This window comes from Crocuta crocuta, unplaced genomic scaffold, assembly GCF_008692635.1.
Source record: "Crocuta crocuta isolate KB4526 unplaced genomic scaffold, BGI_CrCroc_1.0 scaffold186, whole genome shotgun sequence".
NCBI classification, from domain to species: Eukaryota; Metazoa; Chordata; class Mammalia; order Carnivora; family Hyaenidae; genus Crocuta; species Crocuta crocuta.
This window is the reverse complement of record NW_027551569.1, coordinates 6,279,597-6,305,039: the sequence shown is the minus strand read 5'-3', so window position 1 is coordinate 6,305,039 and position 25,443 is coordinate 6,279,597. Positions and strand designations below refer to the sequence as shown.

General features: G+C 49.8%; 1 protein-coding gene across 2 annotated transcripts in view; it reads left to right on the top strand.

The window, feature by feature from the left end:
* The first annotated feature begins 117 nt into the window (after positions 1-117).
* JDP2 (Jun dimerization protein 2) overlaps positions 118-25,443 on the top strand; it is a 37,571-nt gene continuing 12,245 nt past the window's right edge. Inside the window, exons 1-2 of one of the 2 annotated variants that reach the window (XM_077750744.1) lie at positions 118-173; positions 9,183-9,406. In XM_077750744.1, coding sequence (XP_077606870.1) covers positions 9,206-9,406 — 201 coding nt within the window. In that variant the 5' untranslated portion in view covers positions 118-173; positions 9,183-9,205. Of the gene's footprint in view, positions 174-8,588; positions 8,829-9,182; positions 9,407-25,443 lie in introns of those variants that run through there. The other variant, XM_077750743.1, reaches the window with a different exon arrangement.

The following is a 25,443-nucleotide window of genomic DNA, read 5'->3' as shown; positions in this document are numbered from 1 at the left end:
CGGGCCCCTCCCGCCCGGCGCCGGGGAGCCGGTGGCTGCCTTTGGTTCCCGCCCTGGGACGGGAGGCTCTGTCCGCTCCCCGGGGCAGCCTGGGCTCTCCCTGCGCCTCCCTCCCGCGCTCTTCTTCCCTGTGCGTTTGAGGAGGTGCTCCTCTCGGGCGGCGGGGAACGCGGGTGAGTGGGGAGAAAACTGCCCGGGGGAGACGGGCCGTGGGGGTGCAGATGGAGGCCGAAAGGCCAGGGAGGTGCAGGGTGCTGGTGGTGGAGGGATGATAGGGACCTGCTGGCAAGTCGTGCCGGCCCCCACCCCCCTCCCTGGGAGGAAGCGCGACTCTCTGAGGACCTGGAGAAGGGCTGGGGCTCTCGATCCCATGAAGAGGGCTTCTCTCAGGGCCATTGCTCCGGGGATTCTGGGTGGGGAGCGGGCCTGAGGGCGGCCCGGGTCTCGTTTGGGCTCCCCCTGGCTCCCAAGCCAGGTTACATAAGGAGGCAAGTCTGCTCCTCTAGGTAACCTGCCCCTCCTCTCCTGCCCAGCCCAGAAGACTCTCTTCTGCCCCGCCCCTCAAAGGAGGTTGAGGGATTGGGCCACAGGGCCTGGATCCCTGGACCCCAGGGTGGCAGACCCAGGCTTTGCCTGGGTCAGTGGGAGGGGCTGGGAAGGTGGGAGGCCTTGGCTTTTCTGCAGGGATAGATGGGCCATCCTTGCAGCGGGAGACAGAAGCTGGTGGAAGAGGAACTCGACTGACCCCTTGGGTCAGCTCCAGTTGCAGAGTTGCCTGACCCGTTGCTCAGTGTAAGGCTCGCCCTACTGGCGTCCAGGGCCTGGTTCTGTGGCCTGAGCACATGTGCTCAGGGCAGATGCGCTCAGGTCTCTCCAAAATGGGCTTGCAGACCGTGTGTGTGCTTGGGTCTAAATCTTGGTGGACTCTCCTCAGGGTTTTACTTTGAGGAGCATCAGATCTGAAGCTTTAAAGCGTGATTGGGTGCCTGCTTGTCCTTTTCGTCCTTGCTATGAACTGTGTTCCCAAATCATCTCCCTCCCTGCCCCCCCACTCCCTCCCCTGAGGCTTTTTAAAAACACCTCCCATTGCTTTCATCTTTCCAGCAAATCTGACTGCAGCTTGGATGGACGCCTTATCTTCCTTTACAGGTTTCTAGGGGAGAGTTTAACCAGGTATCAGGTGTGAGCATGGCTCTGGTTTTATATAAACCTGAGGACCGGGGAAGGGAAGCAAGATCTATTCTCGTGCCTCTGGCTGGTGAAGGTTTTGCCTTGTTTAAAATAGGGAGGACAGATTTCTGAAAGACTCTTCTGTTCCTCTTCTTCTTTGGCCTCAGTTCAGAGCTACCAGCGGCTCCAGAATCTTCCTGAAGAGCTGGGTGCTGTGAGATTTGAAGGGCTGTTGGAAGGCATGGGCGTTGGGGCCTCTGACTTTCCTTCTAGGTTGGTGGCAGCCACCTCCGAGGAGATGTATGGATAAGCACTCACAGTGTCCCCTAAGGCAGGATTTGGACAAGGATCTCTCTACTCAGCCACCAGGGTCTGTTGTCTGCCCCACCTGTTTGCAGGACCTGTGAGCATCTTTTCCAACCTGCAGAATCCTTGCCAGGGGGAGAAGGGCTGGGCTCTCCGTTTGTTTGTCCGGGGCCGCTCGTGTTGCAGTGGGCTGCCTCCCGCCCGGTGTCTCTGTTTCCAGCTCGGCTCTGGAAGAGAGGGGCCGGTGCAATTCCAGGTTGGCCTGCTCGGGATTCATTCTGCCCCGGCTCGACTTGAGCAGCCAGTGCCAGGGCTGAGAGCAAGCTACATTCTTTTCTGCTTTTCTGCTGCAGGATGCAGTTTGCTTTTTTTCCATGTGAATGAATTATGTTTGAAACCGAAATGAGAGGAAGAAAAAATAGAGTGAGTGTGTACGGGTATGTGTGTGTGCATACCTATACAGGCAGGGGGAGAGCAGCAGGCACATTATTTTTCCATTTTCCTTTAATTAAGGCTCTGTGGAGGTGTGTTTGAAAACAGAGGGTCTCCTATGCCTTTGAGGAGGGTGAGAACACTGTTTTGGCTGCGGCCCGGGCCATATGCAGCGTATGGTGGCCAATGAAACTGGGCCTGGCTCGTTCTGTTGCTTGTCTTGGCAGTCGGTTCCGTGGCTTGTGTTACCAGCTCTGGAACTTACGGGCTGCCAAGCTCTGTGTGCCTGTGTGTGTGTGTGCGCGCGCGCGCGTGTGCACTCTTGTGCGTGTGTGTGGTTTGGCCTCTCAAAGCTCAGCAGAGACAAATGCCTTAGCGACCCAAGGTTGGAATTTTCAGTCTGTGTTTCTTTAGACTCAATGCTGGTGGTGAGAGGGCCGGCCAGAGCCCACCATTCTGGGTGGGTTTTTTTTGTTGTTTTGTTGTTTTGATTTTTGTATGTTTTCCTGCTGCAGCCCCTAGGATTCCATTTGTGGAACTCCATTTCCAAAACTTTAGTTGGCCAATGGCATTTTTTTTTTAAAGGGCCAAGAATTTGTCACCTGCCGTGTGCATGTCTGTGTTATGTATCATACTATGAACTACTGACACCAATGAACACAGATGGGGTGAGACGGGAAGAGAGGATAGAAGATCCTCTCCAGTGGTAGTACCTTCCCAACTCTTTGCTGTTTGGGATAAGACCGAGATGCCTTAACGTGTATTTATTGAGCACCTACATTAGGCAGAGGAGAAAGCTGTGTTTCCAGGCGGGGCTCATCAGAAGCATTGCTCTGGTCTCCAGGGAAGACTCTTTCCTTGGGGGAGAGGTCCCAGTTTCCTCTGTGGCCGGGATGGCCATGCAAGGATTGTGCATGCTAGTGTGCCATGCCCTTGGCGTCCCCTGATGCCTGCCTCCCCTCGTTCTCTTCTTGTGAGGATGCAAGGACGGACCCTTTGTGAGCAGTGCAGGGATACAGTAGATTGAAGGGTGCAGAAGCTGCTGGCCTCTGCTTCTGGGTGGGCGACACTGATGGTGTCTTGTTGCCAGCGATCTGTGTAGCTGTGTTCTGGCAGCTGGAGGAAACTTTAGGAGACACCAAGGCAAAAGACAGGTATTTGGCCTCATCTCTGCACCTTTATACCCAGCATTGACCTGCCACCCTCTGTTTCTCTGTTGCAGTAATGGCCTGGATGCAGGATGGTCTTGCTCCCTGGAGTTTACAGCTGGACAGTGGGACGGCAGAGACTCCTTGGGGAAGAGTCTTTTTCACAGCCCTAGGAAAGAGGGATCAGTGCTAGGTGGGGAATGTGTGGAAGGGATGTCAGTGTTCCTCCAGGAAGGAAGGCCTTCATGGCTACGCTGACTTCACGCTCAGTAGGTGCAGGCGCTGTTCCAGGTACTTTCCAAGTATTCACTAATTTAATCCTCTTCTCCGCCTTACAGGGCAAATAACATTGTTATTCCCACTTTACAGCTGAGGAAAGCGGGATGTGGGGAGGTTAGGGAACTCGCCCAGGGTCCCACAGCTGGTAAGGGGCAGAGCTCAGATTCACTCTCAGACGTGCTCCCACCTTCTTCCTCCTAATGTGCCCCAGCCTCCTGTGTGCAGAGCTGGGACAGCCATCGGAGGCACGTGTGAGGCCGCCCCTATTCTTAGTCTTAGAGATTTCTCCATCCCTTCATTCTTTGCCTTCTGGATCGGCTTATCTTTTGGAAGCTGATTTACTCACCTCATTTCAGATTCCAAGAGACAGATCATTCCAGATGATTCCTTAGCTCCAAGAACAGGTTTGGCATTTAACGTTCCGAGATTCACAATAGGTAGTACTACGTTTCGTGACCACTGGCCTGGAACTTTTCCGTCTGCACCCCCCTCCCCTTCCTGGCCAGGGACTTCTGTCCTGCACATTTTCCTCCAGGGAATCTTCCCAGGCTCTGGCCCCCAAGGCCTCCCACCCCCTCTTGCTGATTCTCAGTTGCTGGCTACCTGCTCTTGACTGCTGACCCCACTGGTGTTCCTGTGGCCTGACCCCTGAGCTCCTTTGCTCCTTGATCTGCCCCCACTCACCTCCCCTTCCTCTCAGCGCTGAGCCTTGCAGGCTCAGGCCCTCCGCACTCATTGTGGCCAACTGTTTGCCTGGAGCGGGGCTGACCTTCTCAAAGAGGCCCAGGGATTTTAGAGCCTCCCTTCAACTTTTATTTCTATGGACAGAGAGTTCATGATGCAGATCCCAACTTTCTCTTAACCTACCCCCTACCCCCTTTTCATCTGTCTTTGCCATTCTAGATGAAGATGATGATGATTAGACACTCTCTAACAAGAATAGCCCTTTATGAGCTTGACCCATCAAAGCAAGACTGCTACTTACTTGTAGACGTTTCCATTAAATCAATTATAGCTTACAGATTTACATAAAGGAAACGAGAGAAGCAAATAAGAGAGGAAAACTTCGGTTATCTCTACTCTTCCTTCTTTCAGTTGAAATGACCCTCCATGCTAGTCTCTTCCAATAGGACCCATTTTCTGGAATTGACATGTGTTGCGGCTTTTCTTGTGCATGTACAAGGCAGCGCCCCACACTGTGCTCCTGCAAGACCCTATGTAAGTCAGAACAGGGGGAGACAGCTGACAGATCTTTGCTTTAGGTTCTTGCCTCTTGGACCCATCTGGTCCCTATTTCTTCCAAGCCTGCTTGTAAGGGAGCTGCATCAAACCTCCCCAAATCTTAGGCTCAATAACAGCTTAGGGTCTACCGTGACTTCCTGAACGCGCTCTATCTTATTCAAGCCTTCCTTGTCAGTCTCATCCCTGATCTGTGCATCACCCAGCTTTCCTTCATTGGCTAGTTGCCAAGTTGTTCCTGGTCAATGTCCCAAATTGCCAAAATCATTTTGGATTCTAGGCCCTGTCTTTTGAGGTTGAGTCCCATTTGCCAGTTTTGGTCTTCTGCAAACATATATAGCCTGCCCTTTATTTATGCACCCCAGTTACTAACAGAGACTAGAGGGTGTTTATCTTCCTTTCCGACACCCCTGGGCCCTAAAGGGAAAAAACTCTGGGTTCTTCCCCCTAAAGCTTTGACTGCATAGTTCTCCTTTTCCTCCTAAATTGTTTCCGTATGGAACAAGCAGTTGGGGAGATGATTTCACCTCTTGTCATCTTTCCTATATCTTCCTTGAAGTGGGTAAATTCCTCCTGGCTGTTNCACCCCCCCCCCCCCATTTTTATAAATCACTAAATCACATCAAATCATTTTATTTTTCAAATCACCAAAGTTGCCTTTCAACCTTGGATCGTCAGCCAGCTCTTTCTAGTTAACGAAGACTCAGTTATGAAAGGGAGCTGCTCCAGCCTCTCCATCTTCTGCACCCCTCACCCCCACCCCCAGAGCCGTTTAGGATGACTTAGTGCTGGTGAATGTCAGCTGTTGTGATTGTCTCCTAGGAATGGCATGTGTTAAGGACTTTGTGGTTTGTATCTGAGCAGTTAGGGGCGCCCTTGCGGGGAGAAGAAGAGAAAGGGGGGATTTTTGCTTCTGCAGAGGAAAGCCTGGTGCCTGAGCCTCTTAGCGAGGCTGGCCATTGGGATGGGTTCATGGGGGAGCGGGAATGGCAAGAATTTATGGGGCTGCTTCTCCCAGGGGGTGGTTGCCCCTCTGAGGGGCTTCCACAGTAGCAAAGAATCCATTATATTTTGGGATCATTTGTTAGTGTCTCATTTATACCATCTGTATGAAAATAAACAGAAGCTGCAACAGGGCCTATCATTCCCGGAATAGAGTGGGGTCTGGCTTCCATCTCTTCCCGAGATGGCTTAGGCAGGGAAACATACAGAAGCCTCTGGAATATTTTTCCTGGGGTCTACTGTGGGAACAAATAATCTGGGGGTGGATAACGGGCATCTCAACTCCCAGAGACAGAGCCTTACCCCACTCACTGAAGTTTGTCCTGTCGTGAATATTTTTTTTCATTTGTTCATTCATTCATTTTTATTTATTTATAAATTCAACACGCATTTGTTGATTACCCTTTCTGTGCCAGAAATGATGCCATTGGGATTCCATGGGGGCAGCAACCAACTATGACAGCTCCTTTCCCCTTGAAATCACCCCTACGTTTGCTGAGTGGCCCCACATGGCACAGTTTGTCCCACAGGAATTGGCACTTACAGGACAGGAAGGTTCTGGGGCTTCTGGCCAAGGAGGAGCTTTTGCTGTGTGTTTTTGCTTGGCTGCACACCTGGGGTGTGGTACCTCAGGGTCTGTGTCCAGCCGAAGCACCAGGCACAGAGCATTTCCCAGCCCCCGTCTCCTGTCTGTTTCGCTGAGCTCACGCGTCCGTCTGGGGGGCACTGCTTCCTTGTGGCATCTAGTCAGGTTTGGCAGAGGGGATTTGGTAAGGTTTGCCCCTCTTCTGAAAAGGAGATGTGAGTTTCTTTTGTCAGTCTGGCTCAGGTAGCCTGAAATCACTCCCTTTTGCCTGCTAGGTGTCCACATGGCTGGGCCCAGGCATCGTTTTTGCCACAAAGGAATGAGTCCTTACATTGGCCTCTTTCGTATTTTCGCTGGAGGAGGCCCCAGGGAAACGTGCCGCTGACCACCCCGTCAGAGCTGCCTTCTGGGGTGGAAACCTGCCTCCTCTGCATTGCGGAGCTGGCTCTGGGGGTGGGGGCAGGTGAGGGTGTGTGGGTGACTTCAGTCCAGCTCAGGCTTAGGGAAGGTCACAGGACATTGACCCACCACATGCAAGATGTCTCAGGGGCTGTGGCCATGTCTGGGCTCCCACCCAGGAGGGTGTTCAGGGAACTTCCTAAACCTGGATCTGCATTGAAGAAGGCAGAGTAGAGGGTCCTCCACTACGGGCTAGTGTCTCAAAACCCACCATTAAAAGGTCATTCCTTCTGCATTAATCTCTGTGGAACCCCAGGAGGGGAGACAAAAAGGGCAGGGTGAGGAAGCTTTGGTTCTAAAACCCAGGGACCAGGAGTCCAGCCCTGGCTTTTCCCCTGTGTGACCTTGGGCACGTAGTTTAACTTCTCTGAGCTTTAATTTCCTCATGTGCAAAATGAGGATGTGGTTTAGATAAGCACAGGGCCTCTTCCAGCTCTAAGACTATAACTTGCTGTGAATGAGTCTCAGATCCTTTTCTGAGATGGCCTGGGGGAGACTAGGTGCTAAGGAGGGGAGAAAGGGTGTGGGATGGGAAGGAGGGGCTGAGGGGCCCCGGTGTGGGAGGCAGAGGGGTGGAGCACCGATGTAGGGCCTGGGGCACCAAATGTGAACTTGGGTGCAAGGCAGGGAGCTCTTTGCAAATGGCCTTATGGGCAGATGCGGCTGGTGTGCTGAGGGCAAAATGGTAGGTCCACTGTCCACTCACATGTACCTTTCTTCATTTAAAAAAATTTTTTTTAAATGTTTTATTTATTTCTGAGAGAGAGAGAGAGAGAGGGAGGGAGCGAGAGAGAGAGAGAGACAGTGTGAGCAGGGGAGGGTCAGAGAGAGAGGGAGACACAGAATCTGGAGCAGGCTCCAGGCTCTGAGCTTGCTGCCAGCACAGAGCCTGAGGCGGGGTTCAAACCCATGAACTGTGAGATCATGACCTGAGCCAAGGTCGGACGCTTAACCAACTGAGCCACCCAGGCGCCCCACATGCACCTTTCTTTAAAAGTCATGTCCATTGGAAGTCTTTGTGGTTTGAGGGTACAAATCCCTCACACCCTTTTCCCGTCAGAGTGCAGAACTTATTGAGAAAGGGACACAGGGCTGGATAGGGAACCAAATTTCACCTTGAAAGCGAAACAGAGATGGAGAATGTGGGGTGCGCTTGTGGCCAAAAGGGGCTCCCTAGTGGACCCCTCTCCCGCAGTTCAGACGTGGCAACCTCAACGGGGACAGGGTGGGTGTAGTTATCTCCCAGGGCTGCTCTTGCGGCAGGCAGAGCACCCAAGACAGCGTGGCCATAGGAGAACCTTAATTCTGCCCGACCAGGAGGTGCAGTGCAGTGGATGTCACATCTCCCCTGTCTCGAGAAATATCTCCCTCTTCATGGGAAGAGACTGATGGAGATGGAAAGATTGGACAAAGCGCCTCCAGGATTTCCAGGAAAGTCAAGGTTTTGATTTTATGGCCCTGGGCAGAGAGGTGGGGAGGTGGAGAAGTTCCTCCTGGAATCCAGAAGCGGATTTGTGACTTAACAAAGCTGTGCACATCGGATCTGCGATGTGCCTCCTGGCATCTAGGCGGTCAACAATTGGATGGGTGGATGGATGGGTGGGTGGATGGATGGACACGAGCCCTGTAAGGGACCAGATAAGTCTGGCTTTCCTGGCAGACATGCCTACTTCCCTCCACACCTTGAAGTGACCATTTCTTATTCACGACCTTCTCCCTGTAGAGAGAAGGAAGAAATAAGAATTCTCTTGGCATCGACCTGTCTAATTTATGTTTTTCTTTCATGCCTGAATCTGTCTTCCTTTGCACACCTCCTGGGTCTGGCAGAGCCAGAATATGTGTTTGCTTTGAGAATGAGGAGATCGGGGAGGACTTTTCTGATCCCGGGCTCCACTGGGAAAGCACACGCTAATGAATTTTATCTCCTCTGCCTCAGTATCTTCCTCATAGATGCTGCATGCACACCCTCACACACACATACTTACCTTTAGCTCCGATTTGCCTCATTTCATATTCAGGGTGTCTTAACAAGTATGCAGAATGGGATGTGTGATTTGAGGGGAGGCACCGTGCAAGACCAAAAATAGCTCCCTCTTGAACAGGTGCGAAGGTGCTTGAAATCTCACCGTTATAATCCATTTTCTTTGGAGGCAGCGTGTTGCAGTTTCAATCCCAACTACTCCAGTTTTCATTGTGTACCGTCTTGAGTGAGTTATCTTTCTAAGCCTTGGCTTCTTCCTCTGTGGAATGGGTCTGACTCTGTCTTATGGGATTGCTGCAGTGCAGAGCACATAGCAAATACTGAATCACTGTGACCTATGCCTGGGTTAAGCATTGTGTTCAGTGCCAAGAATAATGTTGCTGGGAGTTCATTGATCAGCATTTCCCTCCATAACAGAATGGACTTAAGGGCAGGAGGAACAACTGGGGGTGGGGAGGAGGTTGGAGGAACATTAGTGAAAGAAGGGAAGAGTCCTTGGCAAGGCATGGGGGCTTAATTCTTCATGGAACCTCTCACCTGGCTGACAGCACGTTTCCTGATCTCCCCTCACCCACTCCAGGCTGGGCTGCCGCTCCTCCTGCTATGATGCCTGGGCAGATTCCAGACCCTTCCGTGACTGCGGGCTCTCTGCCAGGGCTCGGCCCCCTGACCGGACTCCCCAGCTCGGCCCTGACTGCGGAGGAGCTGAAATACGCAGACATCCGCAACATTGGGGCCATGATCGCCCCCTTGCACTTCCTGGAGGTGAAACTGGGCAAGAGGCCCCAACCCGTGAAAAGTGAGGTGAGCAAGCCTTGTTCCCCTAGGCAGAATCCGAGGGTAGGATGCCTGGGCCAGAGCCCCAGGTCTAGCCCCACATTCGCTGAGTGACCAAAGCATTGCTGTTCAGGCTCTGAGGACCAATAACATCTCGGGCCCCACTCTAGAACTCCCGCATCCTCGCTAGGGATTCGTGGACATGTTAAGATTTGGGAAGCTCTGGGCTAGAGCAGGGTGCTGAAGCTGCATCTGATTCTCCCGGGGGCAAAGGAAGGGCGGTTATTGATAACAATAATAAATAATAATATACTGGCGATCTCTCTGGAATGTTGGGAGGGTCAGGGGAGATCGTGGAAACATGCACATGCTTTGAAAAGGACACAAGAGAAAGCCAATTGTGGTGTATCTTTAAACATTATTATTATCGGTCACATCATTGCCTCTACTGCTCTTGGCCCTACGCTGGAGTTGAATGTGGGCACTTGGGGAAGGGTGGTGTGGCACCCCTTCCCAAAGCAGCTGCCAGACATGGGCATGGCCTTGGTCACTCAGCGTCATCTGCCTTAGATGATGTTTGCAGAGTACCCGCGTGGGAAGCACTCCCTCCTCGGGTCCCTTGAGGCTGGGGCTCCCATGAGCCTTTCCTTGCAGAAGAGCAGCATTTCCCTGGGGACTGGTGAGAAGCAGAAGTCCCCAGCGTGGGTGAGCATCAGTGCTGTGCATGGCCCTAGCCACTTCCCCAGGGCTGGCAGTTTGTCCAAAGACCTGCCCCAGTGAGGTCCCCAGCCTGGGCCATCTCTGCAGAGGTTGGACAGAATAGCTGCCAGAATAGCTGGAAGGGAGAGGGAGCCAGTGGTGGGAGGTGGAGAGGGGGTGGGGGTGGGGNTGAGAAGCAGAAGTCCCCAGCGTGGGTGAGCATCAGTGCTGTGCATGGCCCTAGCCACTTCCCCAGGGCTGGCAGTTTGTCCAAAGACCTGCCCCAGTGAGGTCCCCAGCCTGGGCCATCTCTGCAGAGGTTGGACAGAATAGCTGCCAGAATAGCTGGAAGGGAGAAGGAGCCAGTGGTGGGAGGTGGAGAGGGGGTGGGGGTGGGGGTGGGCACGGAAGCTGCTGAGCATAGGTGCTCATGCGTAGGCAGGGGTGCACCTGGATGTGGTTCTGTCCTGTCGCCTGGAGCGCAGAGGGCTGCCCTTTCTGGAGAGAGAGGGATTCCTGAGTGGGGAAAGGTGTCTGGGTACCATCTTGGGTGTCTTACGCAACTACTGCTCTGCTCCCCCACCTCCAATCCCCAGGAGTACTATACACATTGCAAAGAGGGGCTGCTGGGGGCTTGGTCAGTGGGGGCAAACTGGCCATTTGCGGGCTGGAACTGGCTCTCGGATGTGTTTTATTTGGCCTGCACAGTGTTTTAAAAGAAACTTGAGCCAACATTTCACTTGAAAATTTGGATTTTAATCTTTGCTTTAAAAACTGGGAGATCTGGTCACACTGTACCCCATTCTGGCATGGCAATAGCTACCTGTAATGGAGAGCCCGCTTCACCTCTTTTGCCACAGGCCCCCACACCTCCCTATTGTTCTTGATTTTGTTTACACTATTGGTTTTGCTTTTGTTATCACCAGCTGCCTTCATTTACCTTAACTGCTTGGCCCCTGCTGTAGACATTTGCACTGGGGACACCTGCATTTGGTGCATCGTAGGTGCCCATTAAAGACTGTTAAGTACAAGATGAAGTTGACGGTAATTATATTCTTGTTGAGTCGATTTTGTAAATCAGCAGTGCTGTGAATAGCACTTCCTGGCTTATTTAGGGTTCTGTTTTCTTTATGGAGGGCCCTTGTCTTTGGTCTTTTGCTATTCACTTTCCCAGGCTCATAACTTGAAAGCATCCGTTTCTGGGTCGTTCCACAGTATAAGTGCCATTTAAAACCAGCAGCTGAGCCATTTCACTGGGGCAGCTGAGACTGGGGGACCAACGAAGAGCCAGGTGGCTTGGTTCTGGGGCTGGCCCAGCGGGGATTTGCCCCCAGGGATGAGCCACCGCCCCTTCCCTTTCTGCAAAGGGCGCTGGAGGAGTTTTTCCTTTTCCTTTGGAAAAGGGCTTTATTTGGGTTGGGTATTTTTACATTTCACAGCCTCCTCCAGATTGGTGGCATATGCCCCATACCTGACAGTGACGCGCTGTCTTCACAGGCATCCACAAACGCGCACCACCCAGGCCGTGAAAATAACAAGCCGTTTTTAGGGCGTATTTGCATGTCCCCTCCCTCGCTGTCAGACTGCAGCATCGTGGAGGCGAGGAGGCAGATGGAGCAGAGCCTGAGCAGACTGAACTGGTGCGGAGCGGGGTCAGCCCCGCCCTGGGGACTGACCTCCAAATGCTTCCTAGGTCAGACCTAAGGTTGGGGGAGGGCCATTCTTAGAGCCACTAAAGTACAGAGCAGGTGGAAAGAGAACATTGCAGCTGGAGAACCTCTTGTCCCGAAGATTTATTTGCATATGGCAAACTGCCTTTGGTGGATTGTCACATTGGCATTTTAGACTAGTAAAAGTTTCTTGACTAAAATAATAAGATACTAGCTCACAATTAAACGTTTAAGATGTATGAGGCCCTGCGCTAAGTGCTGAACATAGGATTTGTTTATTCCTCCTTACTCGATCCTGGTGACCGGGTTAAAGAAGAGGAATTTGAGGTCCAGGGAGAAAGAGGTCGAGTCATTCAGCATCACACTGCTGGGGTGGGGGTGGCAGAGCTGAGCCTGCGTGGTGGTGACGCTGCTGCTGGCAGGGCACTGTCCCCGCTGCACTGAGATGCACACCAGGAACAGTGCTGGGCGCTTTTGGCGAAGTATCTCATCGGAACCTGCACAAGAAATAATTACTTTGAAGTAATTATTGTTACTGTTGTGGTTTATGCCGGCTTTACGGATGAGGTCAACGAGACTCAGTGAGGTCCAAGGTCATGCACGCAGCTGGGAAACCAGCCCCCAGCAGCCTGACTTAAGAGCCAGAGCTTTAACCGTTTGCTGTGCTGCCCCCACCCCAGCTGTCTTCCTTACACACTTCTAATCAGCCCTCTGTTGGGCTGGGGAGGCCGGATGAACCTGGTCCCGGAACACTCCATCATTTCGATGACATGGCCCAGTTACTGCTGAGCCCTGCACTTTGCAGCCGCATCGTCTCCCAGGCCCAGGAGGGAGGGCTGCCCTAGCTGCTCTGTGCAGGCGGCTCCGTCTGAGCTGCCTCTCAGGCGGTCCACCTTGCAGAGGCCAGTGGTCTCTTGGGCCACAGCCAAACGCACGAAGCAGTTTGGTAAAAGAAGGTTGGAGGAATTAAGTTAAACGACAGGCTGTGTAAATGATCAGGTGCTTTGTGCTGATGTTGTTATTATTATGTAGTTGACACTTAAAAGTTAAACTGTTTTGGTGCCAACTGCTTGGCTCTAGTCCATTCTTGGAGCAGATATTTGCTAAGCAGCTACTATGTGCCAGGCGCAGTGCCAGACGCTAGGAGCTGAACCCTAAACAAAGTAGACAAAGCCCCTTTTGCTTGGAGCTGTATATCCTAATTGGGGGTGGGGGGGCATCCAGAAATGCAAATAAGCAAAGTCGTATATAACATGAAAGGTCAGGTCGTGGTGAGTGTCGTGAAGAGAAATTGACCGGAGCCAGCAGATGGACAGCGGCCAGAGGGCTCATGTGGCTGCTGGCTAGGGGAGCTGGGGATGTCATATTCTGGGTTATGGGATTTTTATAACCGGCGCTTCTTCCTTGCCTTTGTTCTTTCCTTTCCAGTGTTCCTTTTCAAGACAGTTGTGCCCTCTAGCTTTCTCCAGAGTTCTCCTTCTTTTACCTTTTATTCTGCAGCCCCTCCCAGCCAAACTCTTCAAGCAACCCGACCCTATTGGCCTAAGGATCTTGGCCCTTCCCGGGGCATCTCTGAGTGGGCTGCTGCAGCCATACCCAGCCTCTGCACCTGGAATGCATTTCCAGTAGGGAAGGCAGGAGGCCAGAAACCCCGCCCTGAACACACCCGCTTGCGTGCATGTGCGCGCGCGCGCACACACACACACACACACACACACACCAAGCACTCACTTAACAACATGCTAGATGGGATTCCTTATCCTCTGTGCCACTCTGCAAGGCTCTAGAGAGGACTCAAGTTCAAGGGAGGTTGGACTGGATAACCTTTTAGGAAAGAGTCTGCAAAGTGTCATTCCATGGGCAGGAGACAGCCTACAGATGAATCTTGTTTGGCCCTAACAGTGTGGTTTTCTTTCTTTCTTTCTTCCTTCCTTCCTTCCTCCCTCCCTAACATTGTGATTTTCTCTTTCTTTCTTTCTTTCTTTCTTTCTTTCTTTCTTTCTTTCTTTCTTTCTTTCTTTCTTTCTTTTCTTTCTTTGAATTGAATGAGTTGCTATATTTAAAAGCCAGGAAATGTGAACTTTCTGGCTCCATTAAAAAAAAAAACAGACTATCTGGAAACTCTAGACTCACACCCTTGTATGTACCGAGAAGCTGGAGCTGAGTAGCAAATGCTCACTGTATTTGCACATAGCCTTTAGCTTGCTGCAGTCCCCATCACTCCCTATTGCCTCACACACAGGCTGCTTTTGAGTGTGTGTCCTATGTTTAGACCCCAAAATCAGGGATGACATCTTACATTTCCTTTTATTTCTGCCAGACGCCGAGGTATGCCTTGCACAGATTGTACGTTTGATACGTGCTTGTTGGTTTAAATACTAATCAGCTCTGCCGACTTTGCAAGTCACTTAAACTTTCTGTCCTTCGGTTTCTGTATCTCTTAATTCTTATCTCTAAGCATCGTCCATTTGTTTTTCTATTCCTGGACTTAAGCAACTTCAGGCAGAAAAAAAAAACCCACAATGAAAATCAAACCAACTAGTCCCAAAACTTGGCTAATCATCAAAACCACTTGGAAAACTTTTTATAAATACAGATTTCCAGACCCCACCCTGGGACCCAAGCACTCAGAAACTACAAGGGTGGAGTGCAGGGAATCTGTATATTTAGTAGGCTCAGAGATTCCTGGCTACATTTGGGAACCTGATTTTCACTGTTTATACCTCTCCTCAGGCTCTGCTGATCATTGTCAGGGAGCATTCTGAGGGCTTCCCCTGGAGGGATCAGTGTGTACTGCCCATCACGGACTGTCTTTCCAGCACATACTCTATTTTGACTGGACCCATGTCCTTGTCATCTTCAGAGCAGGAGAGGCTTAGGCATTTGTGAGTTCACACTGGTCATTTTCCAGCTTCTCCAGGGGCCCTAAAGAACATTTAGGGTTTTCTACCTTTAATGGACTGTGAATTTTAGTCCGTGGACTGTAGGCTGGTCTTGGAAGGTGCACTCATTCTCAGCCACGGGTGGTCACCTCAGAGTTTTGTTCATCAAAACATTCGCCCATGTTTAGCCTGAGCATCCAAAGTTGCCTCAAATCATCTGATGTGCTGGGTAAATGTTGGCGTAAGCATGCTTGTGTTTTTAGTGATTTAAAACATAAAGGCAGCCCACTGACATTTTTTTTTAGCAAGCTTTGCATAATTGGTTTTTAATTTGTGACTCTTTGAAATAGCATTGGCCTTCTTCCCCCTGACTCAGACACTTTTTCTGTCTCATACTTGTTTGGCAGAGAGATCCAATCTGTCCCTTTTTGGAACAGAATCTCCCAGCTCATCTTTGAAAGCCTGACTTTCCACTTTAGTGCTGTTACTTTCTTAGCACATTTTTAAAAGCTGTTAGCTTTTTAAAATTTCCTTTAATAGTTTAATTTGAGGGAGAGAGAGTGATTGCTGAAGGCAGCTCTGGGTGTATGTAACATGGACCCCTATGTTACTGAGTCTTATTTGATGCAGTACCCCGAAGCCTTCACAAGGCTTCTGACACTCTTATTTTACATCATAGACTGGCCACACCCACTGTCAAGTTCAGGGAGTTCTGTGCTGCCTTCTTAGATTCTCTATCTTAAGATGGGGATAATATTAGTAACTCTTAGTGCCGGTGGGATGCTAGTGAACTAATGCAGGCAAAAGGTCTTGCACAGTGCCTGGAACCCAATGAGATCCACAACAAATGTAAGACATGAAGATGATTGACTTTTCCAATGTGACAGTTATTCAAGTTCATTTTTATAATTGATTCTAACAACATTCCTTGGGCTTTCATTCCCTTGAGGGTGTTTTGCCCTTGGAGGTGGTGAGTGGCCCAAATGTCTAGAGATCCCAGGTGTCATGGGTGCAGGGGATCAACCTGGCTTCCTAACCAGAGGGGCTGTGTCAGGAGCCTGGGAAGAGCTCTGGACTGGGGTTCAAGCTTCTGGGTTCAAAATCTGGGTTCTCCTTCGCTTACTCCCCACACGACCTTGGACAAATCAGCTAACTTTCTGAGCGTCAGTTTCCTCATCTATAAAAGGAGGAAACTGACACTCATCGAGTTGCATCATGAAGATTAAGTGAGGCACTGTGTAAAAAGATGACCTTGATTCCAGCACGATATGACAGTAAGTCACCTTTTCTAGGGGCTGAGGCTGTGTGTAGTGAATCACACTGCAAATTCTGAGAGCATTGGCCTTTCCAATGCATTGTGCCTTTGATCTGGGTTTCAGGGAAGCAAGCAGACCTGTTTCTGGTTGTTCCTGCAGCCAAATTTTAGTTACCGTTGCTCTTCAACCCTCTGTTTTCCCCTAAGCTGCTTTGTGTGACCCCTTATCTTGTTTCCTGCGGTGTTAAGGTCATTGCTCGATTCCTGTGAACCATCAGTTTTTTAGCAGCCATACAAAGTGGCCCTTTCTGTCAACGCTGGCCATCTCTCTTCGGTGTTCCCAGGTCCATTGGCAGCAGGGACTCAGAGTTGGGAAACTGGGTCATCTCACTGGGGAGCACCACTGGCTGAGCTACTCTGGCACCAGCCACCCCTCTCTCCCTTCCCTGCTCCAAGGCAGAAGACAACTTGGCCTGATATTGGAGCTCTGAGACCTGGGACCTACAAGCAGATTCCGTCAGGTTCCAGATTCTTGGAGGTGCTGGGAGTCAGCTTGCGGGCCTCCTCTGCGTTTAGCGACCCCTTGAGGCTGCACGTATCCTGTCCTATGCTGGGGCCCACTGGGCTCTGCTCCATGGCTGGGGCTGCAGGGATCCCCTTTACTGAGCACAGTGCCTGTGCATGTTCTGGGTGGCAGGCTCCTGCACAGCTTACCTCCATGGCCCTCTTCCCACCCCTCTCCCCAGCCACCACCAACAAAAAACTTTGGCTCTTTGGAAGCATTGTGGGAAAGCAGAGTGCTGCATTGGACCAGTTTGGCTATGGAGTTTACTAGTCATTTGAGCTTATGTTTCCTCCCTTGTGAACGTGAGGGAGACAGACCCCCTCTCTCACCCCATATACAGAGATTAACTTGAAATGGATCCAAAACTTAATCTAAGAGCTAATATTATAAAACTCTTAGAGAAAGCAGCTGTTGAATCTTCATGAGCAATGATTTCTTAGATAGGACCCTAAAAATACAAGCCACAAAATAAAAAATAGATACATTTGATATCAAAATTAAAAACTTTTGTGCTTCAAAGGACACAAAATCAAAACAAAGCCCACAGAATGACAGCAAAGTTTTGCACATTATAGATCTGATAAGGGACAAATAAAGTATATAAAGAACTATTATAACTCAATAATAAAAATGGGCAATGCCCATTTCTACAGAAAAGATCTATGAATGGCTAATATGCATATGGAAAGATGTTCAACATCATTAGCCTTCAAAGAAACGCAAATCAAAACCACTGAGATGCTGCTTCACACCCACTAGGATGGCTGTTATAAAAAAGAAAAATAATAAGTACTAGTGACAATGTGGAGAAGTTGTAATCTCCATCACTGCTGGTGGAAATGTAAAATGGTGCAACCAACTTAGAAAACAGTCCTCAAAAGGCTAATTCCACTCCTAGATATATACCCAATAGAGAGGAGTACATGTCCACACAAAAACTTGTACATGAGTGTTCACAGCAGTATTATTCATATCTCAAAAGTGGAAACAACTGAAATGTCTATCGATTGATGAATGGGTAAATGAAATATGATATATCCACACAGTGAAATATTATTTGGCCATGAAAAGGAATGAAACATTCATACTTGCTACAACTTGGATGGACCTTGAAAACATTATGTTTAGAGAAAGAAGCCATTTACAAAGGATGACATACTGCAGGTTTCCATTGGTTTGAAATGCCCAGGAAAGGCAAATTCATAGAGACAGGAAGGAGAACCATTTCCCTGGTGCTTGGGGCTAGGGCAGATGGGAGGGGTCGGTGGGGTCAGCTAAGGGACATGGGATGTCTATTGGACGTAATGAAAATGCTCTAAAATTTATTGTGAATATACTAAAAGCCACTGAGTTGTGTCCTTTAAGAAGGCAAATTGTCTGGTATGTGTGAATTTTATCTCAAAAAAGCTATTTTTAAAATGGGGAAGCATAATACCTACATCACATAGGTGTGGGGAAGATTCAAAGACATAATCATGTAAATCATCCGGCATGTATCAAGACTCTGAAATTAGTAGCTATAATGATTAAAACCACCTTTTAAGCCAGCAGTAATGAAAAAGTCAGGATCTGGTTAGGGGCATTTTCTTCTCTTTCCTTTTTATTGCCAGCGGCCATCCAGAAGCAAAGAGAGCAATCTGGCAGGATTTTGTATGGAACTCAGGAGGAAATGTGGAGTAATCCTGGCTACTCATTAGAGTCCCCTGGAGAGTGTTTAAAAAAATATTGACGTGGAGCCCAGAGATTCTGATTCAACTGGTCTGGGTGGGGCCAGCAGGTGGTTTTAGCCCTTAGCTGATGGTTGCAACCTTTGGTACAGTTTAAACTGGCCCAGTCTTCGAAGGACTGAGGATATCTGGGTTCAGGATAGAAGGCTCATGTGAACAATCCACTTTATAGTCTGCCAACTGTGTTTGTAGACGTTATCTCTTGATCTGTTTAATGACCATACAGGTAGGTGTTATTAGTACTACTAGTTGTGAGAGTACTGAGGCTCAGTGAGGCTAAGCCATATTTAAAGCATAATTTTATTTTATTTTATTTTTTTTAAAGCAAGATCCACACACATGCTCATACTTATTAGTTATCAAATCTAACATTCCAGGGTATTGCCTGTGGCCAGGTTAATCTGTTTTGGGCAGAATTCAGAACAAAGCTTTTCCTGCTACTTCTCTCTAACTGACAAGCATCCTGAGAGTGCAGGGCAAGCTGATAAATGTTATATACATATGTACATATTCACACACACACACACACACACACACACACCATTTGTAACTACTGATCTGTGTGTACAAGGAAAACACAAGACAGGAATAATTTGGATCCTGAGGCTGTCAGAAACTGTTCCCCAAAACCTTTAAGTTCTACATCAATCACCGCACACCTCTGACTTTAATAAGGCTATGATACAATGGGAGTGCCTTAATAACATACCACCTTTACCTGTTTAGTATATTGTGGTATCATTTGAACAATAGACTTCTACTGCTGAAACCAATCTGAAATCCACTGGTTTACATTGGTGTTACAGTGGGGCAGCGGCCCCAGCATCTGGGAGCACCTTAGAAGTGCAAGGTCTTGGGGGTCACCCTGAGGGTAGAGTCCAGAAATCTGGGATGTAACAAGCCCTCTAGGGTATTCTGATGCTCTCTGCAAGTCTGGATGACCTGCAAAGTCCCTTCCAGTCCTGAGTCTGAGAATACCTATGAGGGTCTAAAGCCACATTTCCCCCCCAAATCTATCTCAAACTTTCTGGGAGTCCTGCACACCATCAGCTGTTAATTAATGCGTGTGATACCTGACTCTGTGTAAGGCAAGGTTGTAATCTGAGTCAGCAAACATTTCCAAACCAGTTATTTCCAGGTATTGAGATCCTCTAGGCTTTTAGCATTCACACCCTAAGGGACTTCCCAATTAATTAAGCTGCCGAGCTTGTCAATAGGCCGGTTCCTTTATAGTTTTTGAAGGGAGAATCAGATAAGCTATTCATCACTGTAGCTGGCTGGAATTCTCAGCCGCTTTGGTCTGAGAACTTGGGTGGGGGGAGCTTTCCACCTCCACCCCACCCCCACTCCTACCTCCACCTGCCTGGGAGCCGGGAAGCGTTTCCTTTCCCCATCTCTCAACTTTTATTGCATCCATTTCATTACATAAATCACTCCTGGTGAAACCCTGCCGTCCTCCAGGCCAGGTATCCCTGGCTGTGAATTCACTGGCCGTGTCATCTGTGTGGGATTTTTATTAGCCGGAGTTCAGTACAAAATAGAGGTCGCCGTTCTGCTCAGCGATTTGTCTGTTATCTGTGCCTTATGCCTGCAAGAAATTGGCTGAAATCTGTGTTTTAGCTGCACACCCGGCATACAGATTAAAACGAACTGCATTGGTGGAGAATAATTAAGCCAAGGACCTTGTTTTTCACCTTCATGATGAAAGACAAATAGGATAGGCTTTAATAGGATAATGGCACTTGAAATGTTCTTCTACTTTGGCCAACTCGGGACTTTCAGAACAGCCCTGTTCATGAATATTCTTTGTAACAACTGCATTTTCATTTAATTATAGATAGTCATTTTGCAGGAGCTCTTGCCTCTGTCTTTTGGTGTTTTGTTTTGTTTCGATTTTTTTTTTTTGCCCCCATGTAATCAAGGCATATTACACTGCTATTGTTAAAGAATTATTAACTCTTTTTGAGAAAATTGATTTTCCCTTCCAGATATATTCTGCTCCTTACCAGTCTTGTAGCGATGGGGAGAGTCTTGTGGGGGGCACTCTTTCTCTCCCTTTCTCATTTTTTGAATCAAATGTCAATTGGGCAAGAAAATTAACTGATTGCCTAGTGGGAAATTAACCTTACCAAACCATAAATATGAAACAGACCTGAAATAGACGTATTTCGACAAAAGCCATCATTCTTCAAATAGCTCTTCTCCAGCAAATGGATTTCCCGGCAATAATCAGCCCTTTTCTCTTCAATGTTAGACTTTCTGTCCCAGCCAAGGTGATTTTTCCTATGCTTCCTGGCCTCGCTTTCTTAGTAACAGTGTTTGCTCCTTCCTTAGCAGGACCGTACAGAAATGGGTGTCACCCTGCCCAGCCGGCTTTTTCAGGCTTTGTTCAAAAACACAATGCTGTCTTTTCTTAGCAGTGGAAACGGCAGTTCTCCACTGCTTTCTGAGAGAATGGTCCTTCCCTATTCTGCTCATATAAACCAGCCCTATGCTCAGCAGCCTATTGTTTTAAGAGTTCTCTTAATGCAGGAAAAGGTTCTTACAGAGGACAGGGGTGCTGGGAGGGCCAAGGTCGGAGGAATGCTTTGTCTTGCTGAGATGTGTGGAGACAGAGAAGTTGCTTCAGATAGATTCCCGCCCTCCCCCTGCCCTGCCCCAACCCTCTCCACCTCCCCACCCCTCCAGCCCCCAAACCAGCCCCAGGAGGTTCTGATGCCCAACAATGGCAACAGCATCAGGCTTTTAGTTCATAAGGAACGTGTCCCCTGCCTCTAGAAGGTGTTCCAGGAAGCAATGGTATTTGGCTTGGCCCTGCCACCATCTGACCAGGGACCAAGGCAGACTTACTCTTCTTCTCTGAACTTGAGCTTCCTGGCCTGCAGATGCCACAGGGTGCTAGGATCTCTAAGTCTTCTCAGTTCCGGAACCTTAGGATGGGACTTGGCTTACAGCCCTACCACTCCCCACCATTTCCTGTAGATGCTGAGTGCACTGAGCAATTGCCCACCCACCTGTGCCCCCAGTCACCAGAGCTGAGTGAATCATCTTGGCAGGTAAAGCCATTGCCTCTGGCAGTTCTTGTTCCGAGCCTTCACCCGGTGGTTGGCTGGGCTGGTATGATGCTTTGAGTGAGCACGGCTTCCACTACGTGGGTTTGTTCATAGGCCAATGTGTTTGATTACAGCCTGGCCTTGGGGGATATCTGGAGTGAAGTCAAAAGAACACCAGGCTGGGAGTCAGGAGTCTTGCCCAAGTCATCAGCTCTGTGGATCAGGCCTCCCTTTGTTGAGCACTCCCAGTGGCCACAAACTCGGCAAGGTGCAGAATGCACACAAAATTAACAAGACACAGATTTCTGCTTTCATGGAACTCCCAGTTTAGTGGAGGGGACAGAAACTGAGGACAGAATACAGCAATACAGCACAGTGGGGGCCAGGATAAGCTCAGAGTTCTATGGGAGCCCAGAGCAAAGGGACACCTCCCCAGCCTGGAAGGGATGAGAACCAAGGAGGCCTTCCCGTAGGTGGTGATGCTTGAGCTGAATGCAGAGGATGAGAGCAAGCCAAGGAGACAGCAGGGGCAAAGCATGTGGCCAGGTGAGTGTGGGGTATGAGAGGCTCAAGGTTGCAGGAACACAGAGTGTAGGGTGGGATAGACGGGAGTGAAGACTGCACACATGGGGCCAAGTCACAGGGCCAAGTCACATGAAGGTGATTGAGCTCTATCCTGAGGGTAATGAGGAGTAACTGGATCAGATTTGCGGTTTAGAAAGATCCCTTCAATGGCTGAGCTGGACGATGGTCATGTGGGGTCAGGAGATAGAAAGAAGCCTGGAAAGTGGCAATGGGGATGGCGAGTGGGGAGCAAACATGAGGAGGATTTAGGATGTAGAACTGGATGGTCTGAATAGTGAAAATAGGAGATAAAGAGAAGGACAGGTGGGGGAGGGCTGAGTGCCTAAGTCCAGTGAACAGGTGGTAGCAGCCTGGGGTGGAGAACGGACAGGAAGTAGCCTGTTGAGGATAAAGACTTTGAAGGGCTCAGGGACATCCAGACTGAACGTCCAGCTGGCAGTTGCATGTTTTGGCTTGAGCATAAGGATTTGGCTGTATTCATATATAAATGGTAGTTGAAACCACACAGATAGATGGAAACTTTAAACGCCCATGGGTGTTACACATAGAATGAGAAAAGCAGCAGGCCAAGGATAGGACCTCAGGAGACATTGGCCTGAAAGGGACAGGAAGAAGGTCCTGGGCGAGAGACAGAAAAGGAGAGGTCAGAGAAGTAGGAGAGGGGCAGACAAGGTCAGTGTTGTTCATCCAGAGCATAGAAAATTCCAGAAAGAGGAAGTCAGGTGGAGCCCAAAGGCCCAGGGAGGCTGACTAAGCAGTGACCCAGGCCCTACCCTCAGGTGTGAGCCTTGGGGCAATCTACTTCCTTCCCTGGGACTCAGTTTCCTCATCTGTAAAATCCAGGAGTTGGCCTGGGGGCCTCTCCTTTCTGGCTTTAGGAGTCTGTGAAGTGACTATTTCTGAAACTCCTTAAAAGGGAAAAGATGTCCTTCCCACAACCCCTTCTGTCTTCCCTCAATCAAGCGAACATTGCTCTTGAAGGTTGGGTGAAAAAAACCCCATGGATGGCAGAGCTAGACAGGACTTGGGGCAGAGTTGAGTCCGGCCCACTATTGGAAGGCAGCCTGATGTAATGGAGTTTGAACCCCTGTCTGTTCTCGGCCTGGCGACCTCTGGCAGACACATCACCTTGTTTCCTCAACTGTAAAATGAGGCCCCTAATACTCATCCTGCAAGGGTGTTTGAAGGTTAGTGGGAAGTAGGAGCTACTGTGTTTATTAAAGATGAGCCATAGGACGGGGAGAGAATTGATTGGCCCATGGTCACATACTGGGGTATTTCGGTGACTAGAATCAGGTGCTGATGACCAACCCCGCCAAGGTTTGTCACTTGCTGGGGTCGTAAATTAGCAGCCCACAAACTGGTGCAGCCCACAGATGTTTGGCCCACGAAGTGTCCTTTTCAAGATGGAATTTGTTGCCAACATTAAAAATTGGGAGATTTTACTTAACAGCCCATATTTTCAGCTAGGCTTAAAACCTCGGAAGATGTGGCAATGCCGAGTCTGTGCTGCTGGAGTGAGGCCGGTTGAGGCGTCCTTTCTGCAGGCCACAGCCCCATCCAGCCCCGTTCCCTTGCTAACGTTACTTTCTTGGCCCCCCTGGAGGTGACTTGAGTTTTCAACTCGAGCCTTAGACTGACCACTTGGCTTGAATTTTCTCTTACAGCCCTGCCCACTGCTCACTGAAACTGCCCAGTATCTCACAGCTGAGGTCCAGACTGTGGCTGTTTAGAGAGAGGGGGCTTGTGGGAGAAGCCAGGGCAAGAGGGAGAAGGGTTGCCAGTGGCTGAGCCCCCGGGAGATGCCGAGGGGGGAGGCCTGGCCCCTGCAGAGTGCGGGGGCAGGGGGGTGTGCAGCAAAGGTGTTGGTTGGAGGCCCCTGGGGTTTCCTCCTTCCTTCCCCGGTGGGGGGAGGGGGAGGGGGATTATAGGCCTTGCCCGGCTGGCTTGCGGGCATCTCGCCCCTGGACTGCCCCACTTTGGTGCTGCGTGGCTGGACAGGGGAGTGGCGAGGAACCACAGACCCTGGCTCCGTGCAGCCGTGTTTATGTAGGGGAATGTCTGGTATGTTTGGTATTTGGGTGTTTACTTCCCAGGGTGCTCATGGGTCCCTGGTGTTGAAATGTGGCTCCTGCATGCAGTGTGGCTCCTGGCGGGCAGGGGAGGACCTAGTGGGCCTGGCCAGGGCTGGATTCGGAGGCTCCTGGGCTGCTATTACCCCTGGCCTGATCATCGACAACTCCCGTGCCTTGAAGCACCCCCATCCTGCCCTCCACCCCAGGTCTCTTGTGCCAGATTCTGCCCTCAGGGGAGGCGGGGCATGCCCCAAGCTTTCTTCCTGCCTCACCTGGGAAGGTAGGCCCAGAATCTGGCACTTACCAAGGCTTCCTATGTCCCAGACTCGAGAATGGATCTTAGTCCTCACTACAGCCTTGTGTGGTGGGGCTCAGTGCCTTCCCCTGCAGCTGGCGTGCAGAGGCTCAGAGAGGCCAAGTGACTTGCCCAGGAGCACACAGTCGGTGCTCCTCTGAGACCACACTGTCCTCTTAAACCCTAAAGTTTGTGCTGACAGCCCCGAGGCTGTGAGTCTCAGCTAAGCCTTGTTCTCCGTGCCCATGCTACAGTCCTTAGTGCAAGATAGAGCCTTGCAGACCTTCACTGGCCTGGTGAGTGCTGGGGGGGGGTCTGTTCTGGGTCCCCCCCCACTTCTGCTTGTCATTGTCACCAGCTTTATTATTCTTGCCTTTATTGCTTTGTCCATGGAAGAGTGTCCGTATTTTCAGTGCCTCAGGTTAAAGTGTCATTACTCTTGCTCATCCTATCTCTTTGTGGGTCCCACAAGATATATTTTTGGAAATGCTTATGAAATATCAGAATTCAAGATCAAATCTGGGCGAAGGTTGCCACCATGTGAAAGCCACATAGCCTGCAGGAGAGGTGTGGAGGAGGCCCCTCCCGTAAACCAGTCAGCTTTTTTTTTTTCAAAAGGTTTTTTTTTAATGTTTATTTATTTTTGAGAGAGAATGAGAGAGAGAAATTGAAAACACACATGATCAAGGGAGGGGCAGAGAGAGAAAGAGAGAGTGAGAATTCCAAGCAGGCTCTGTGCTGTCATTGTAGAGCAGGACGCAGGGCTTGATTCCATAAACAGTGAGATCATAACCCGAGCCAAAACCAAGAATCGAACGCTTGACCGACTGAGCCACCTATGCGCCCCCCATAAACGAGTCAGCTTTAATGCTACACATTCAGTGTTGCTTGTGCAATAAATTGTTTTTATTTTAAAAGACCCAAATAGGAAAAAACAACATGGTCATTGCCCTCAGCATCAGAAGCTTCTATTGCTACTTTACAATCCCATCACCAGGCCAGAGCCGAAAGGACAGGGGCCCTGTTACCATATGTGTGTGGGGCACACATAGACCACCAGCCCTTCACAGAACCGGAGGCTCTTGGGCCCTGAGGCCAAAAGGCCTGGCTTTGAAGCCGCCACTGACCTTCTGGGCAGCCTTGATATCTTTAGTTTCCTCATGTGTAAAAGTAGGGAGGCTAATAGGTCTGTCCCAGATGGTTCACTGAGGCCACTTAACCTGCCGAGACCCCGAGTCCAGAGGACTTGACACCTACC